General features: G+C 38.4%; 1 protein-coding gene across 1 annotated transcript in view; it reads left to right on the forward strand.

The window, feature by feature from the left end:
* The first annotated feature begins 1,806 nt into the window (after positions 1-1,806).
* Positions 1,807-17,703, forward strand: part of SEC24D (SEC24 family member D) — a 48,770-nt gene continuing 32,873 nt past the window's right edge. The window contains exons 1-7 of the mRNA XM_009887888.1: positions 1,807-1,968; positions 2,652-2,778; positions 4,761-4,909; positions 6,964-7,233; positions 8,035-8,156; positions 11,595-11,706; positions 13,086-13,213. Coding sequence (XP_009886190.1) covers positions 1,818-1,968; positions 2,652-2,778; positions 4,761-4,909; positions 6,964-7,233; positions 8,035-8,156; positions 11,595-11,706; positions 13,086-13,213 — 1,059 coding nt within the window. The 5' untranslated portion in view covers positions 1,807-1,817. The remainder of the gene's footprint in view (positions 1,969-2,651; positions 2,779-4,760; positions 4,910-6,963; positions 7,234-8,034; positions 8,157-11,594; positions 11,707-13,085; positions 13,214-17,703) is intronic.

Raw genomic sequence — 17,703 nt, forward strand, 5'->3', positions numbered from 1 at the left:
AATCTGTATGTCTCTTGTTAGAACCTGATTGCTAAAACCTTAGGTGGTTGTTTTCTATTGATATTTTGGGCGTTCCCTCCAAATTGTTTTCATCATCTGTTGGTATATATACATACTTCAAGAAGAGATTAAATATGGTCAATATTAAATAGGATCTGGAACGGTGTTCGGTAAACATATTATTTTGCTTATGGTTAGAGTTCCTGTCTCTCTTCAGCACAACCTCTGCGTGTTTATGCTGTCTGTGGGAAGTTTGACGTGGCAAGATTTTGTGCGTGTGTGAGTGAGCTCTGGAGGAAGTAATTTCCCCTGGATGCTGTCGCACCTAAAGGTGTTGGCTGTTGCAGATGCCTCAAAGTGAAAATCTCTTCCTTTGTGTATATATACAATTTATATATGTCTGTGCCAGTGTGTAGGTAATTTAGTGCTGACCTGCTGTCTTCTGGAGCAATGAAAGCTCATGCTGCCACGTCTTTTCTGATGTGGGCGGGGGAAGGAAGAAAGTATGTCTGGCAGCAAGAAGCCTCTCTGTTCAAACATTTTTTTTTCTTCTTCCCGTGTTTACCTTGTTAACTAAGAAATAGAAGATGACTCCCTAAGGTTACCTATCTGAAGCAGTTTAATACTGCAACAGAGAAATCTTCTGGGCCAGTGAGGAGTGTGGTTTAGAGGGTTGCGTGGGCAATGTGTGAGGAGGGCTAGGCCCTGTACCCAGCTTAAAGTGATTTCTTGTCCAGTGTGGAAGATTGTGAGGTTTTTTTTCAGAAATGTATATTTAATATGAGAAGCCCAAAGGTGTGTTTTCTGATAGGGATAGCTTTTCTCCACTGACATGTGCTAGAGGAGCATGAATTTGTCTATTGAGATCTTGGAGCTGCGTGCAATTTTGAGGTGCCTTTGTGTGTGCTTCTGGAGCACGATTCCTGATTTACTTTCATCCAGTTTGCATACTCAAAGATCACTTCATGGCTCAAGTCTTAAGAATGTGAAGTATAGGTGGTTGGGAAAGCTATTTCAAAGGAACATTTAACATCTAAAATGCTAGTTAATATCATGTATCTTTAGTTCTTTGTGGATTGCCTGACCTATGTACTTGTGACTCTGCAGAAGAAGTAAGTTCTCATTCAGGGTTTGGATCCCTAGCATTTCTCAAAAAAATTTTAATTTGAGTGTCAAGAAACTTGGTGGAATTCTGGTTTTGTTAAATTCAATATTAAGTCAAAATAAAAAATCCTGTCTTACATGGAAAAGAGAAAGCTAGCTATCAAGGCTGCAAAGTGTACAACTTCAATAACTTTTCAAATCCCATCGTGGCAAGGGTACTGTATCTGAAAACTAGTCTTATGAAATACAGTCATCTGGTTTAGTAGTGCAGAATTTTTCAGACTTTCTAATCTTAAATGATTGCAGTTATCAGGATACTCTTCCCTGAAAGTTTCCTCAAAGTTTCTTTTATTCTGCTTTACAAAATCTGACTGCAAGAAAGAAATTAAGTCTTGTGAATGCTCTCATCATTAGAAAACTTTTTCTGGCTTGCTTTTAATCAAATTCTGGGTTTTGTTGTTTTCTTTTGGTTTTGTTTGTGGGTTTTTTTTCTTCTTGAACAACAACAGAATTAAGATGTGAACATCTTGGGAAAAGATGCCTGGTAATAGCAAAGACAATAAGGTCCTTTTTTGCCCTACAATTTGTCTTTTGGGGAGCACAGTTCACAGCCTTTTAAAATGCACAAAGAGTGAAGGGTAGTATCAGGTGTCACTTTCTCTTTTGCAGCTTCTTAAAGAGGACCCGATACTACAGATGAGAATATTGCCATCATGAGTCAACAGGGCTATGTTGCAGCTCCTCCATATTCCCAATCCCAGCCAGGAATAGGAGGCTTTTCTGCAGGTTTTGGACCACCTAATTCTTCACTTCATTATGGGCATTATGGGGACCCTAACTCCTCATACTCGACACCTCAACCAGGTATGAAATTGTCTTAAAATGTGGTTTTAGAGTCTACTTTTCTATGAAGGCATTTTGCATCTCATTTTCTTACTCATGTCAGCACAAAATACTAAATTTAACTCTGCTACTGCAATGGGAAGAGCTGTTTATTCAGCACTGCTGTTTACATAAATTTCAGACACTGTTCTAGATCTGAATTAAGAACCATTTTTAGCATAGGTGTACAGCTTCTACATACGGAGGCCTTTTTTTTTTTTTTTTAGGTTGTTCCAATTTTACTTTCTGAGTGTGGTCTCTGAAATTAAAGGGACCTCTTCTACCTATAAAGGTAGCTGGGTGACAGGGAACTACCAGTATCCCAAATTCAATTCCAGGGTCTGTTCATTCTTGCTTCTTTCTTTCTGTCTCTCTTGGGTTCTTTTGCTGGAAAGTTACCAACTACTATTTGCTCCCTTTTTACTATCTGTTCTTTTTCATATCTGCTTCTATAGCTGACTAAAAATCTTTCCTTGCTTATGGAATCACAGAATGACTGAGGTTGGAAGGGGCATCTGGAGGTCATCTGGTTCAACTCCCCTGCTCAATGAGGGTCACCTGGAGGCGGTATTCTTATTGCTAGAGCAGGGGCATACACTTGTATTGCTTGGTGATCTTGTGCTTTGTTAGGGGGTTCTTACATAAAAGTACTTAATCTTTTGCAGGTGTGTCAAAATCACCTGTGCCTTTTGGAACGCCAGCTCCTGTTGGGCCTCCACCACCTGGTACACATCAATTCAGCCAGACCAATTTCCAAAATGGGCCCAACACACCAGGGCAACAGCCACACAGGTGACTTTCAAGATTTAATAAATGAGATGTAAGCTATTTGACCTCTGTTACCTCTCTTTGGCTGCTTCACTGACATTTAAGGCATCCCTTTTATCTTCAGCATTTCTGACTTATTCCAATTCTGACCTCGATCTTCTAGTTCGGTTCCTTGTGGTGTTAAACTGCCAGATCATACAGTATGATCTGTAGTCTCATTAAGTTCCATTTTACAGCAAATCACCTTTATCATGTGCTGTTTGTTTTATTTTTAATTATTCTTTCTTCTTGATCTTAGACCCATTGCTTCAAAGCAGCAGTAAGGTGTTATAAGTGCTATTTTGATATAGAAGTTGCATTATTTTGTTCTTTCTGATGTCTTAATACTACTTTGTTGTGAGGTACCAAGAAATTGTTATTTACAAATTAATAGTTGGCAGCAATTTTTGACTAGAAGCTGATGCATGTCTGTATCTGTAGTTCTGCCCCTGCTTTGTTAGGATGTCTTTGCTTCATTGTTGTGGGATCACAGCCAAGACTCCATAGAGTACTTTAAAGACATTTTATAATACAGTTTTATAATACGCTCTCAGAGGGATGACTGCTACTCTTTTGCTTCGATCTGAGATTGACTGTGAAGAGTTTATTTGAAGCGCTGCTGTCCTGCCTCCAGTGCTCAGAGGAAGAAGTGAAGGAGACAGGAGTGGGGAAGGGAGAAAATTGGGACAGGTGGAAGCTGTAAAAAGAAATCTGGGAAAAATGATCGTACAAGGGGATAGTGAAGCTTTACACAATGGTTATATTGCAGGTAGTTATAAGTGGGTAAATATGTAATATAGCTGTTTTGGTGAACTTGACGCCATTTAACAACATTCTTGGTTTAGTTGTTTATTCTTAGTCTGCTTCTGCGCTTTTTAGTTGTTGCATAGCTATTTGTGTTCAAATAAAGTCATGCATATGTTTTATTAGGCATCAAAATAGGTAAGCCTGTTTGATGTCTGTGTGTTTTCACTGTGTAAAGGGGGACCAGTGATCAATTGTAAAAGAGAATGTACTAATGCATGCATAGGGAGAAGCAGTTGTCCTGAAGATGCAAGAAGGTGAACAGACTCAAGCTGACATGTCCCACCCAGCAAAATACTGATTCTCTTTTCTAGCTTCCAGTCTTTGCCCTGACAGCTGCATGTTTACTGTTTTTTCACCTGATCTTGTATTATTCCCAAATTACTGAGAGCTGCTCTTCTAGGCTGAGAAATTTCCACATTGAAATTTCAAGGAAAGTGAGTTCTGCTTCTCTTGATATAGCTAGGCCACTCCTCAGTTTTAGGAGTGGTCATAGGAAAATCAGCGTAGATCTTCTTTAGGAGATAGCGTGAGATCTTATTTTTCCAGGTAGAAAATATCTTTGTAACATAATACGTATGTTACCTCTTTCTTTTCTTTAGTTGTTTTTCTTGCATTTATCTTTTTCCATATCTGATAATCATGAAGCAGTTTTCCTCTACCTGCATCTTCTTTTTCCCTCTACTACAGAAAACTACTGAACAGTTTCTCACTTCCTTTTTCTCTCTCCACAGATTTTTCTCCTAATCTTCTTCACCCACCCCCAGTAGGGAATCTTCTATTATAAACATGTAAATGGAATGGAGTGATGCGATATGTTCGGAAGCTTGTGTTTCTTAATCTTCAAGCTTTTGTATGGTTATTACCGCTCTCTTTACTGTAGCATACTCCCTCTTTGTTTCTAATGAGTATGTAAACAAACATGTAAAACATGTACTGTCTTTTTTTTTTTTCTAAACAAATGTGCATTCTCTCTGTGCTTCATGACTCTTTTAATACAAGTATACAATTTCTGAGCAGAACGTGAGCACACTCCCTTAAGAGAGTTTGTCTGTCCTATAGTTAATTGTTTCGGCACCACCCTTGAGAAGGTATGAGACCTTCTGGAATTATGATTGGTTGATGTAACTTTTTTGCATAACTGCACTGATTTTTCCCTTTAGGTTTCAAGGCCCTCCACCTCCAAGCAATACAGGACCTTCTTATCCTCCCTACAGTCATCAGTCACAACCAGCCTACCCAAATACTGCATCTACTTCATCTACAGCACAACTTGCTAACCAGCTCAACAGCATGCAGATAAATAGTTATGGTAATCAGTTTTATCTGATTAACTTTTTCTCAGTTAAAGCTATTAAGACTATAATAATTAGAAACTTATTGAACTTCTATATAAACCGAAAATGAAATCTTTGACCACTATCATTTGTTCAAGTTGTTAGATTTCTTCAATCTCATCCTATTCCTTAAATCAATATTCTTGGGTTAATTCTAATTGATGTTTGAACCTTCTTTCAGAGTTGGCTATCTTGTCAGTCACTTCTCAAATTACTTGTTGATCCTGTTGGTAACAGCCACGGTGTGTACAATAATATGCAGACAGGGTTTCATTTTTCTCACCTTTTTAGAGTTTCTCTGTTTTGAAACTATCTTACTCTTTTTTTGTCCAAATCTTATAGTTTAGTTTTTCATCGAAATTTATTTGCATTTATTTTGAGGTTAAAACATCTCAAACCTAAGCCACGAGCTAAAAATGTGATCTTGTGATCCTTCCATGCAAATTACTTCCCACCACTAATTTTCTGTTTGGTTATATCTGCTTTTCTTGAGATTTTCCTGGTGAAATTTGCCATTTCATTTAAAAAGAGTGGAATTTAGTTAGCATCTTGTTTTGCTGGGGCCAGTGTGTGTAGGAGAATGATTTTTTTTTTTTTTTTTTCTTTTTTTAAATGAGGATCACTCTGGTCGTTGATATCATTGTAAGGTATGTGTAAAGGTGACCAGTTCAGGTTGCACTGATACTCTGTCACTGTTCCTACCCTGGATTTACGAGTTGCTGGTTTGACTTGAATAAAACCTGCATAGCTACCATGGGTCTTGACCCTCTGTTTGTACAATTGCTTATGAAAACTCATACTTTCTTCACCTTAGAGAAATTATTTTAGAGTCGAATTCAACTTTGAGGTACTGAGCTGCAAGTGCGCAATTAACTCGTACCTTTTTATACTGAATGAGGTGTGGCCCAGCACCTCTAGAGCACTTCATGTATACCAACTCTCTTTTCCTTCCTGTCTTCATTATATTGCTTTCAGCAATACTAATGTTCTTGCTTATCGTGTTACATGCTGGAAGGTTCAGATACCCTTCAGACCACTGAAGGCATAGATTTCTTTACAAATCTGCCTCTGTGTTGGATTTTGTTCTGATTTTTCCTTAGCTGTAAGTTTAAGTTGGTATAGCTTGACAGAGCACTGAAATTAACAGCTTGTAAAGCTACTGGAGTGATGTTTGTTTGTACCAGATGAGAACCTGAGCTTGTGTTTTGCGTGTGAATTTGTGGTGGTTTTTTTTTTCAGTTAACATGCCTGACAGAAGGTGCATTTCAATATTTATATATTAACATGTGGTCCTTTTGCTCAAAACCTAATTTTGGTTATTTTTTTAACTTTCTTGAAAATTATTTTCTGTAAGTCTTTGGGGAGAAGTTTGACTAAAAAATATGGGGTTTGTGAAGTAATAAGTATTTACAGATTGTAAGTCTCAAAACTCTATTTCCAGGGTCCTCTTAATTCTAATTGGAATCTGGATCTTATAAACAACAAACTATTCCTCACCAGTGTGTAGAAAATAATTCCCACATGTTTCATCTTTTGGTATCGAAACCAGAAGATGGTGGTAAACTGGGTAAAATGAGTTGATTTATCTTCCATCGAACCTGTCATGGTGAAACGCAACTAGCGGACTAACAAAAACATGCCACATAAGAGAAATTGATTATTAAGCAAAAAGAATGTTGTTTCACATTATGAAATTGTTTCAAAAGCAAATAGTGATTTCTGTGTATTCCAATCAAGAATTGTCAAACGCTGGCTTTCTTCTCTCTTTCCCCATCCACCCCAGCTGCAGGGTTTTATTGAAAATAGAGCCAAAAGAAATAAAATTGAATGTCTGAATCAGTTCAGACGTATACCATGGGATCAGATTTGTTATGTGAACAGGCGTTCAGAATCCCCACAACATAGCACTGTCAGTGCAGGATATAATACTGCAAATACGTTGTAAATGTATTCAGCAAAAATAGAACACCTTTCACATAGAGTTAGTAGGTTATCATTTTTGACCCAGCTGACATAATTTCTTACTCAGGTCCTGGCACTACTCCAAGCTCTCGCATGTCTTCTGGGCATCCGGCATCTTTTCAGGGTCCACAACTACCACCACCAACCCAGCAGCAAATCGCTTTACCATCTGGATCACAGGTTCCTCCACCAGCAAGTAATGTTAATGGCCTTTGTGCTCAACCATCATTGCCTTCTATGGCCAGACCAGATGGAATCCCTGGACCTGTCCCCCCAAATCCTAACTTGCAGCAGCTTTCGGGACAGCCTCCAGGGCCTGGATATCATCCTCAGCAAGGTAAGGAAGGTTTTTTGTTAGGTAACTGAAAACAAAATATGCATGGAGAATCACTGGTGGAACTGCAGCTATTCACGATTGATGTTCTTTCTTCTGACTTGGAAAAATGAAAATTTAATCCTCTTATTGTAGAATGGAAAGATTTGCATTGTCAGTCAGTGCGTTCAGGGCAGGCTATGCTTTTACTCAAAAGTTTAGCACTCTATTAAGACTGTAACAAGAAAAAAGATTAATTTAGAGTAGTAACAGAATTATTTGGTTAGTAATGGGTAAAGGCACAACTTACTACAGAAAGGAGTTTTTCTTTTACTCCCTAAAGGTATAGGTTGCTCTCTGTCATATAGTGTTATCTGTCATAAGCAGCTTTCAAAAATGCTTTACTATAGCAATAAAGAATGGTAAATGAATACAATTGTTTCACCTGACATAGGTCTGTAAAACAGTTATTTTTGACTACCAAAAAGCCAACTAACTAGACCAGTTTGCTTTGACTGATATTAGGGCAGAGAATCTCACTCATGTAATGGCCTGGTTTGAGTAGCTGTGGTAATGTCTGCTAACCATCCTGCTTGACGTATACCTGAAGACTTTGGAACCAAGGTTGTCACACCTGGTCTTATGCTTACTTTTAAAACAGACTGCATGAGCGAAAGTAATCCATCTCTTTTACTTGCTGAAAACAGAAGGGAAGGAGAAGTTGCATTTAGCTGAGTAAGAATGAATTGTATAGCAAAAGTTGATGTTAAAAATTGATAATGCAACTTAAATACTTTAAAGGGTTTGTCATTTTTAACTCTGCAGCAAACTATGGTCCTCCGATGGCAGGATCTCAACTGTCTTATCCTGGTGCTTTTCCTGGGGGTCCAGCACAGCTCCCAGGTCCACAGCAGAAGAAGCTTGATCCTGAATCTATTCCAAGCCCAGTAAGTAATGCGGCACTGATTTTTTAATGAAAGTAAATTTCTGCTGCATTTAAGATAAAGGAATGACAATGCTAACGTATTTACTTTAGTTGGTGGGGTCTTTTGTAACATAAAATTGCACTTACGTGACTCGGTTTACAAGTTGTGTTCCAGTTTTAGTACTGAAGAGGCTTTATTAATTTTACCTAATATGAGAAATACCCATAACTCCAAATACTTTAATAGGAATTCTCAACATGACAGTGAGCAGTACTGAAAGATTACTTAGATTCACTGCAGCTAATCACGTTTCTTTTTCACTCTGGAAAGTTTGAAGGCTTAAACTTAGTAACAGGTAGATACCCAAAGTAGGATTTGTGCAGAATACAGGTGTGTGAACTCTAAAACTGTAATCCTGGAAACGCTGAGAAGTCCCATGCTCAAAAGCCACCTCACCGTTTGATTTCAGGAGTTTCCCAGGCAACTAGAATTGTTTGCCTAAGCACCCTTCCAGTTTCTGCAGCCTTGTAAAGATTTCAGTAGCTTGGAATATACTTAATATTATACTTAATAATCTTCACACAGGTTGAAGAGGCTCAGCTGTTGAAGCACACCCAAACATGCACTGGTGGGACAGTGACAAGTAGGCTAATTGTTACCCAAAGGAATAACCTAGTCAGATGCAGGCTGCCTTTAACTTGTTTATTGAGAACAGGTGATTGAAATAGAGGGAGAACTCATGGGGGAAAACACATTCTGATGCAGACACTTAACACTGGTTCTGGCAATCAAAACAGGTCAAAAGGTTCTTGGAGAGTCAGGGTTCTTGAAGCAGGCTGTCCCCTGCAGCTTTGACCTGGAACTTTCTACTTAAAAAAATGTATTGACCACCACACTGTAAGCTAGAATGGGGGAAGGACTCATCCACTTCTCTGCTACAGCAGTATTGCTGTATGAGAAAGAATTTGCGTCCCACCGAGATGAGGGAAAAGCATTTGTGTAAAAGCTGGACTCTGTCTACTAGGGAGCAGCCCTGCTTCCTTAAATTGGGGTATTCTTTTGTCATTCTAGAAAAGATTATTTGTTTTATCCAGTGGTGGTTTTGATGTAAAATCCTCAGAATTTTGGAAAAATGCCTGTTGATAATCACTTAGAGGTTAATGTAACAAATACAATTGCCTCTGTTAAAGGCAATTTTCAAGTTAAATTTAACTGAAAACCATTGTGAAAAAAAAACCCACCAAAACAAAACCAAACAACAACAAAACCAATAAAAACCCCAACCAACAAAAAAAACCCAACCTGAACTCGTTGTCTGTATAATTAACAAATGCCCTTAATTGGTCAATCATTTCTAGTGTTTCAGTATGGTGCTTTTTACATAAAAAGGACAAAATGGTCTTGTCTAATTAACAAAATAAAAAGGGGGGCGGTGGGAAGAAGGAGGTCTGGCATGAAAGCGTGGACTGATGTCTTGTTTCAATTACACATGTAGAATAAACAGCCTTGACTATGACAGCAATATTAAAATAGGTTAAAAGATTTGTTTAAGCAGCACAGAGAGGATCAAAATGACATGTTTAAAAGAAACATGATCTGGGTCAATGTCTGTAAAGGGCAAAAAGCTAATTCAGAATGAGGAATAAGTATGACCATGTGTATTTTTCTTGTTATATTTACATTATATAATTACAGTAGTGTTGCCAGATAAATTTGCTTCTTATCTGTGGCCATTGTTGATTTATATTTTCTTACATATGTTGGAGGTTGATAGGTGCTCTGACAACATCTATGAAAACTAGCATCTGGGCTTTGTCAACAGTTATTTCCAAGAACAATGATACATTTAGGTCAGCTAAATGCAGAATACCATGGTACATTGATCCTTTGCAGAGCTAAGTCTGAAAGTAGTTTGCTTTCTTCAGCCGGTGGACCTTTTTAGAGCAAAACCTTTTTCCTTCTAATGTAAGAGTTAGCAATAAGTACACAAGCCAAGGAGGCAGGGAAAAGTAATCAAGCAGAAGATATAACAAGCTCTCTGAGGAATGAATTGTATATTTAAATTGCAATACAAAAACTTTATTGGGGGGGAAAAAAGTTACAGGCCCCAGATTATTTCCAGTGTGTTAGGAAATACCTCTTGGACAATGATCAATAGACTTTGTGCAGCTAATTTTGTTTTTCTTCTCTGTTTGCTTTCCAACAGAGGCTTCTGAACTTTCCTAGCTATTATTAGAAATTTGTGCAGTGTAGAGATACAATTCCATGGGATACCAGCAGCAGCGGCAAAGCCAGTTTCAGAAATTCCCTCTTTCATTCCTCTTGCCTCTCACAGTTGTTCTGCTACACTCTAAACCAGATTGCTGAAAAGATAGCTTCTCTGAGGGAAGAGGAGGAATAATGGTATCATCTCAGTGATCCGGTTTATGGTGTAGAACAAAATACAGCTTTAAATAGCTTCAGTGATATGTTGAAAAGTATCAATCTTAAACAGGGGTGAGGGACTGTGTAGAAATGATAGGAGAGGAAGTATATGGGAAAGCAATTTGTTCAGTATTAAAGTATCATAAGCGTTTCATGACATTACATTGTAAATTGCTGTAAACTAGGCTTCAACCAGAGTAAATCTGTACATGATCAGAGCTGCCTCACTTTAAAGGAGAGCAATCACAGGAAACTTTTATTACTTTCTTTCTAGGAGGATGCTTATGACATGGTAGTCTGACTTAGAGAGTGAAAACTCTGAGATCCAGAGTTGAAATACTACCTAATGGCCAAAAAGGCTTTTCTCAGGAATTTAAATTGCTGCTTTCTAAATGGCAGTGCTGAAGCATAGCTCAGCTAGGAAGGTCATATACTATGTAGATTATTGTTTATTTCTTAACCACCCTGTGCCTAGTCAGGAGGAATGAGGGCTAACCCCTCCCACCATTGCAATCTGATCAATTAACTGTACATTCATTTATGAAGAACAGCAGCTGACACAGCTGTGATCATACAAAAGATAACCTGCTACATATAAAGCATCTGGGTAAGCTGATGCAACCTCGCACTTCAGTTTGATCTGGCAGAATGGAAGGCCAGATTCAGTAACAAGGACTTATTTATACCACCACTCTCCTGACTAGCCTCTCTTGAAAAGGTCTGTCCTCCTAGCAGTCAATATACTTTAAACAACTCATTTGTTCACTGTATGTAGGTTCTTATCCATCCTGACGTGTAGTGTTACCCCTGAGTTCCAACAGGCAACTGCAGTTGAAAATGAGTTATACTGCTCAGCTGTCTGTATAGTTTTATGGTTAAGTGTCCTGGAAGCCTGTATTATGATAGGTTTGTAGCACCTCTGTGTAAGACAATGACAATAGTGTTACTTGGTGTAGATGTTAGGGTAACTGTTTATGAGTGTAACTGAATGCATGGCTTACCTTTGTCATACTGTTCTTGCTTCTTCTTTATCAGATTCAAGTAATTGAAAATGATAAGACTTCTAGGGGAGGGCAGATCTATGCTACAAACACAAGAGGACAGGTTCCTCCTCTTGTTACCACAGACTGTGTAATCCAAGACCAAGGTAACTGTTCTTGTTACTGATTCTTTCTAGGTGAAGTCAAATATAATTTAAAACCAAAACGAAAAACAGACTAAATACTCACATTTTTCATCTGAAAATGATGCTGCTTACTCTAAATTGGACAAGAAATGGGAAACTCCTTTATACTCCCTTTCAAGAAAATAAAAAAGGGTGGTGAGGGGGAGAAGTGCGAGTTGAATTTTTACACCTTGGGTGAACACCTCCGCTACCCTTCCAGACCATTAAAATTAATATGAATAGTTGAGACAACTTTTTTTTTTAACTTAACATTTGTCGCAGTTTTAAATTTCCAGTTGAAAATTCTTTTTAGATTCTTCTAAAATTTTAAAAGTTGGGCAAGGAGCAATGAGACTAGCACTGTTATGCTTTAAGATATGACTCTTGGAAAATTCTATTCAAGCAATAGGGGCAGGGTAGAAGCTGTCTAGTTGACTTTATTTTTTCCTTTGGCCAATGTATCTGCCTTTGCCTCTGCCTAGGGCCTGGAAATACAGTATTCCATGTGCTGCTCTTGACAGCAGACTTGGTATTTTAATACAGATTAAACTGGTGGTATCATTTAGTCCAGCATTAATTTAGCAGTGCATGGATAAACTGTATAAAATGTACAAACACTTCAAGATTTTTTTGGCATTATCTGAGAATGGGGTAATGCAGTTCTGATGAACAAAGAAATTCCTTTCAAGAAACTGAGCAGAGCTGCTCAGTTAAAAAGGTGGTTAAAAAAAGTGCTGATGGTTAAAAAGCAGTGTAAGGAAGCTGATTTCTGAACTCGTGTTGCCTTTCAGTGCTCTTGCCTGCAATGCACAGCAGTTTCTCATTGAGGGAACTGCGCCAAGTGTGCTACAAGAAGTGGTGTGGTGATTTTAGCACACTGCATTTTGCAAGACAAATGAGCATGGTGATGCTAACACTGGTATACTACTTTCTGAATCAGAGCTAGCTCTTTAGAGCATTGTTAACAATATGTATCAGTCGGCAGCATTTCGTTATATACAATGTTGACATTTCCACTGGGGTTTTTATCCGTATTATTTTCTTTTAATATCTTAGATACCATATGTCAAACTAATCTCTATTGAGATTCTTATTGCAAGTAATGGTGGGTTTTTTCTTGATACATTTAAATCTCTGCTTTAAAAAACAGCAAGAGATTGACCCACAGGGAGGGGCAGTGGGCTGACATATAAAGGGGAGAGATGGGTAGAAGCTTGTGTGGGAGGAAAAAAAGCATGTGTTTAACTTAGCATATGCACTTGTTGCTTTATGTTGTTGTTTTGATTTTTCTGGTTTGTGTTTGGGACAGGTGGGTTCCTTTTAACAGTCTTTCATTCTGCATGCTATGTTCGGTGTTCTAGGCCACGCCAGCCCTCGTTATATCCGATGTACTACCTACTGCTTCCCATCGTCTTCAGATATGGCCAAACAGGCTCGCATTCCACTGGCAGCTGTCATCCAGCCTTTTGCTATTGTTCCACCGAATGAGGTAAGGACTAACTGAATATTATTCCTATGTGGTTTTGTCTCCTAAATATTACAAACTTGTTCTTCTCTGATTGGGTTGGGGTTGAGGATGTTTTACTTCTGACTGTGAAGGAGTAAGAATGTAGAGAGGTGGCAGAAAACTATGACGCGCGCTTTGGTCATGATGCAACTTCAAGGAGTAAAAATCTTTGTTTAGAAAAGGTACAAGAGTGACGGCTGCGTGATCTGAACCACTAGGTTCCTGGTGTTCCCCCAAGTGCCTTGAGTTTATGCCAGCTTTGTCAGTTGCTTGAACCTGGGGGTCCTGCTGGAACCCCATCAGTATAGGCAAAGACATTAAAAGAGGATGACCACAAACTGTATCAAGTTAATTTTAAGATGTGGACAGTTACATTCAAAAAATAGCATGTTTCCATTTAGTTCTTTACCAAATAATTTAATTTCAAAACAGACTGAGAAGATAATTGTATTTTGTAGTTGGATGAGCTGAGTCATAGAAAGAAGACTAATGTAACCGCCCATTTCTGGCACTCATTTGGAGGCACTAACCTATTCAGTTCCTTTTCTCATATAACCATCTCTAATAGCCCTTCATATTCTGAACATATCCCTAGTTTTTCTGCAAAGTATTTCTGCAGATTGGCAGTATCCTGTGGTCTTAATACAGTTGCCCAGATTTCCTGGCATCTCCAAAGGATTGTATCAGTAGCAGGGATAAAACTAGTTCTGAAGTGCAGCATTTAGCTGCCTCATTTATCTGTAGGATCATCTTTCTTGTTCTTCAGCTCCTCTATCCTCCATTGCACAGCTTCTAAATTCTGCAACAAAGGTCTGCAGAATGCATTGCCTTTTCGTGTGCTGCACTAATTTACTTTCAGAGCACTGTTTGCTGGGGAAAAAACAGGGATTTCATGAGAGTTGTAGCATGTGATTTTTGTCTTCAAAAACTCCTCATAAAATGCATGCAGAGAAAAGCCTAATTAAAATTGCAAAGACTTTCAGCACTTGAATTTGCAGTCTTTGATTTTTCTTTGACTTTGTTGTATTACTTGTAAATTCTTAGGGTTTGGTTTTTTTTTTTTGGAAAATATGTTGGAAAAAAACAGATGTTGTTCTTTATCAGGATGGATAACTTCCAATCCAACAGATCTCTGTAGTTTGAATTAGGAGTATTATTTTAGCAGAGTAGTATGTAGTTATCTTTTCTGTGGTCCACGGGGAAATAGGATGTATTACTTACGGTTGTGCAGATACTGAGTCTTGCTATTTGTCTGCTAGACAGCAATTTTGGGTTTCATTCCAGTTCTTGGCTTGTTGCCCCCCTGCATTTTCTCCTAGGTGAAACTTCTGCTGTTGCTTCTCCACCTCTTCACTTTACCATTCAACCTTTACCCTTTACTACCCTTTATTCCAGTTTCTGTGCCCAGCTGGCGCTTAGCGATTCTGCTTTCATGTTGACTCTTCATTTGTGCATCTTTCGGTCTGCCTCTAGTCATTCATGTCCCCCATGTACGGCTTCCCTGTCTTCTGCGTAGTGTTTGGATAGGGTGATCAATATGTTGCTAAAATCTAAATCTCTTCTGCATACATAAATTAGCAGTATGTACGAACACTCGTACTTGGCTGAGTTCAGGAGGGTTTTCCCAGGGTTGGCAAAAAGATGTACTCGGTGACCTACCCATTCTGAAGTGTTAGTGCTCTCAAGCTGTTGGAAAGGTCAGTGGAATTCATTAATCTGTAAAACACAGTGTATTTTTCCCTAGCCTCTTTCTTGGAAGAGGCTAAAAAAACTCTGAAAAATGTCTCTCAAAATTGGCAAAAGTCCAGCGTGGAAAATTTTAGTATGAACAATTATAGCTTGGTAAAGTTACAAGAACTGAAGAGATGGTGTTGCAGTCGGAAGTGCTGTGCAGTCTTAGCTGAGGCAGGTTTTCCAAGGCTTGCCTGTGCCCTTTGTCTTCACTGCTGCTGCCAAAATAAGATCTTGCTCTTAAGATCTTCTAATAAAAATGGTCTTCCATATGGGATTTATAACCACTTTAATTCTGAAAAGCCACTTAATTTGAAAGAACTGTGCTTTTTATAGAGGTAAAATACATTCAGGGGCTTATTTGTGTTTCTGAATTTCCTAGTATGGTGCATTCTGCCTGGAACTAGTGCAAGGCACAGAATGTTCTTCATTTCAGAATATCTAGCCTGTCTTGTGGATGCCTTTAAAAGTGCCTTTTAACAATGCCTACAGGTGATGCTCATCACATGTTACAAGGCTCAGTACAAAGGGGGAATCTGTCTAATCTCTTTATCTCTTGATAAACAGCATGTTGTACATAGTAAGTGTTTAAAATAATGGGGGTGTTTTTCTAGCCTTTCAATGAATAGTTTCCCTTCATTCATCTTTGTGGCAGCTTCAGCTGCAGGTATGTCTCTGTTCCTGCAGTTTCTAATATACTCAGTGTTAGCACCCAGAAAATTTCAGTTGTGTTTCTTTTCAAAGGAGGGGGAAGAAAAGCAAAGGCTACAAGGGTTTAGTGGACCATGGATGTGAAATGGCCACAAATGGTTTGTGCAGATGGTTACATGGTTAGGAGCAGCTGAGAAACTGACCTATTTCACTTAAACTATAAGAACTTCAGCAAATCTACACAGTATACATAATCCATTGTGATGCATATTACATAGACCATGCCTTTCTGTGTTAGTAAAGCCATATGAAAAAGGGTATGTCCTATCAAGGTAATTCAAGTGACTAATAGATTTGTGAGTTTTCCATAAATATAATTCTTAATTAATTGGTGTTTTGCTTTGATCATCACTTATAGTTTGGGATGAATTTAAATTAGCATATAAAATCTAGTTGCAGTTTCAGTGGTCTTTTTCCATAGAATTCATGTCTGGGTTGGTTTGTTTTTTTTTTCCCCTACGCCATTACTGTACTTAGGCAGGTAGAAGCGAAGGAAAAATCTTGCCCTGTTCCCATTTCCAGATAATATGAGGATTCAGTGCAATCTTCAGATGTCTTGTTCTTCCTTTCTGGAAGCCAATCCTGAGTGTGAACTTTTGATTCATTGAAAGGATTGTTTTTTCCATTGATGAAGCATTATGTTCTGTCCAGGTGGCCTACATGATACCAAAAGAGCTGTGGATTGTATTTTCTCCTATCCATGCTTTGTTTGGCATTGTATAATCTGAACTGCAGCAAAAATAGCATTAGATATGTGTGTGAGAGGGAGAGCATAATTGTACAGACCTTATTTTCTTTCTTAATTGAACACATTCACCATTTTGGTAGATGACTTGTAAATGGTATTACATGTTCATACCAATTGGAGGGTTGTGCTCTGGTTAGTCTGTTGCTGAGTTTACACTTTGACCATCAGACCAAAGTGTTGAGCTGTTCTTGGCTGTGCAGGCAGTGGGAAGCAGTGCCTGAGAGATGCTTCGTTTAAAGCAATTGAATAGGAGAGAGTAGGAAATGGTAATTGGGGTCCCAGAGTTGGCAGAGATGTGTGTAATGGAGGTGATAGGCATCACTTTGCTGTTAAATCTGTTATGTTCCTGTTACTCATTGACAAGGAGATCTTGTGAGAAATTGCATTTGGAGTTTACTGTAGCTTCTGCAGGTTAGCAGCGTTTTGTTTGACCAGTTAGATATTTTTTGTTTGGCTCTCCTTTCAGATTTTACTCTGAAGAGTCAACAGTGCTCCAGCTGACAGAGCCTGGAACACTCCATGAAGTTTTGGAATTAATGTCTGTAATGAATTAAAAAAACCCAACCCTGTCAATTGCATTCATAGAAACAGTGGCCAACTGGAAATTGAGGATTTGTTTCCTTTGACTAAGCACTTAGGGAGATGGAGATAAAAGATCCTGGCAACCTTCAGATAAAGGTTTTAGGTCCCGTGACTTAACAGTAGTTTTCTCAGAAATGCTCTTCCAGTTTGGAGGTCCAACCTGGAAAAAGATTTCAGGATTTCAACATATCTGAAAGGCAGATTTAAGTTGATTAGTCACTGCGTGTTCTTTAGGGGCAAGTAGAGTGCCTATACCCAGGGGCTGGTGTCCCATCCCCAAAAGTGAAGTGGGAATGTTAGCGTACAAAGTCAATAAAAAAGGTTTTTTAAGGTCTTTGAAAAAACTGTCAGGAGCTGAGAAATACACAAACTTGAACAGGGGCATCTTTTGAAGATGTGTACAATAGATACCTCCATTTCCAGTAAAGAATAGGAGACAAATTATCACTGTGGGAGAAAATAAGAACACAAGGTAAAATTATCATGGTGCTAGATAATGATGTTAAATGAAAAGATCTCATGTATGTCTTTGAATAAATATAATGTGTTTTGGGGAAGGAACCCCAAAACAAACAGGGTTTGCCCCTGCAATGAGAAAGAGCAAATTCAAAATTACAGAAGTGTAGTGGAATGAAAAGATGAAGATGCTGTTGCCTTATACCCTGCTAAAAACTCCACAGACAGTTGAGACCCAGTGGAA

This window comes from Charadrius vociferus, unplaced genomic scaffold (assembly GCF_000708025.1).
Source record: "Charadrius vociferus isolate BGI_N301 unplaced genomic scaffold, ASM70802v2 scaffold806, whole genome shotgun sequence".
Lineage (NCBI taxonomy): Eukaryota > Metazoa > Chordata > Aves > Charadriiformes > Charadriidae > Charadrius > Charadrius vociferus.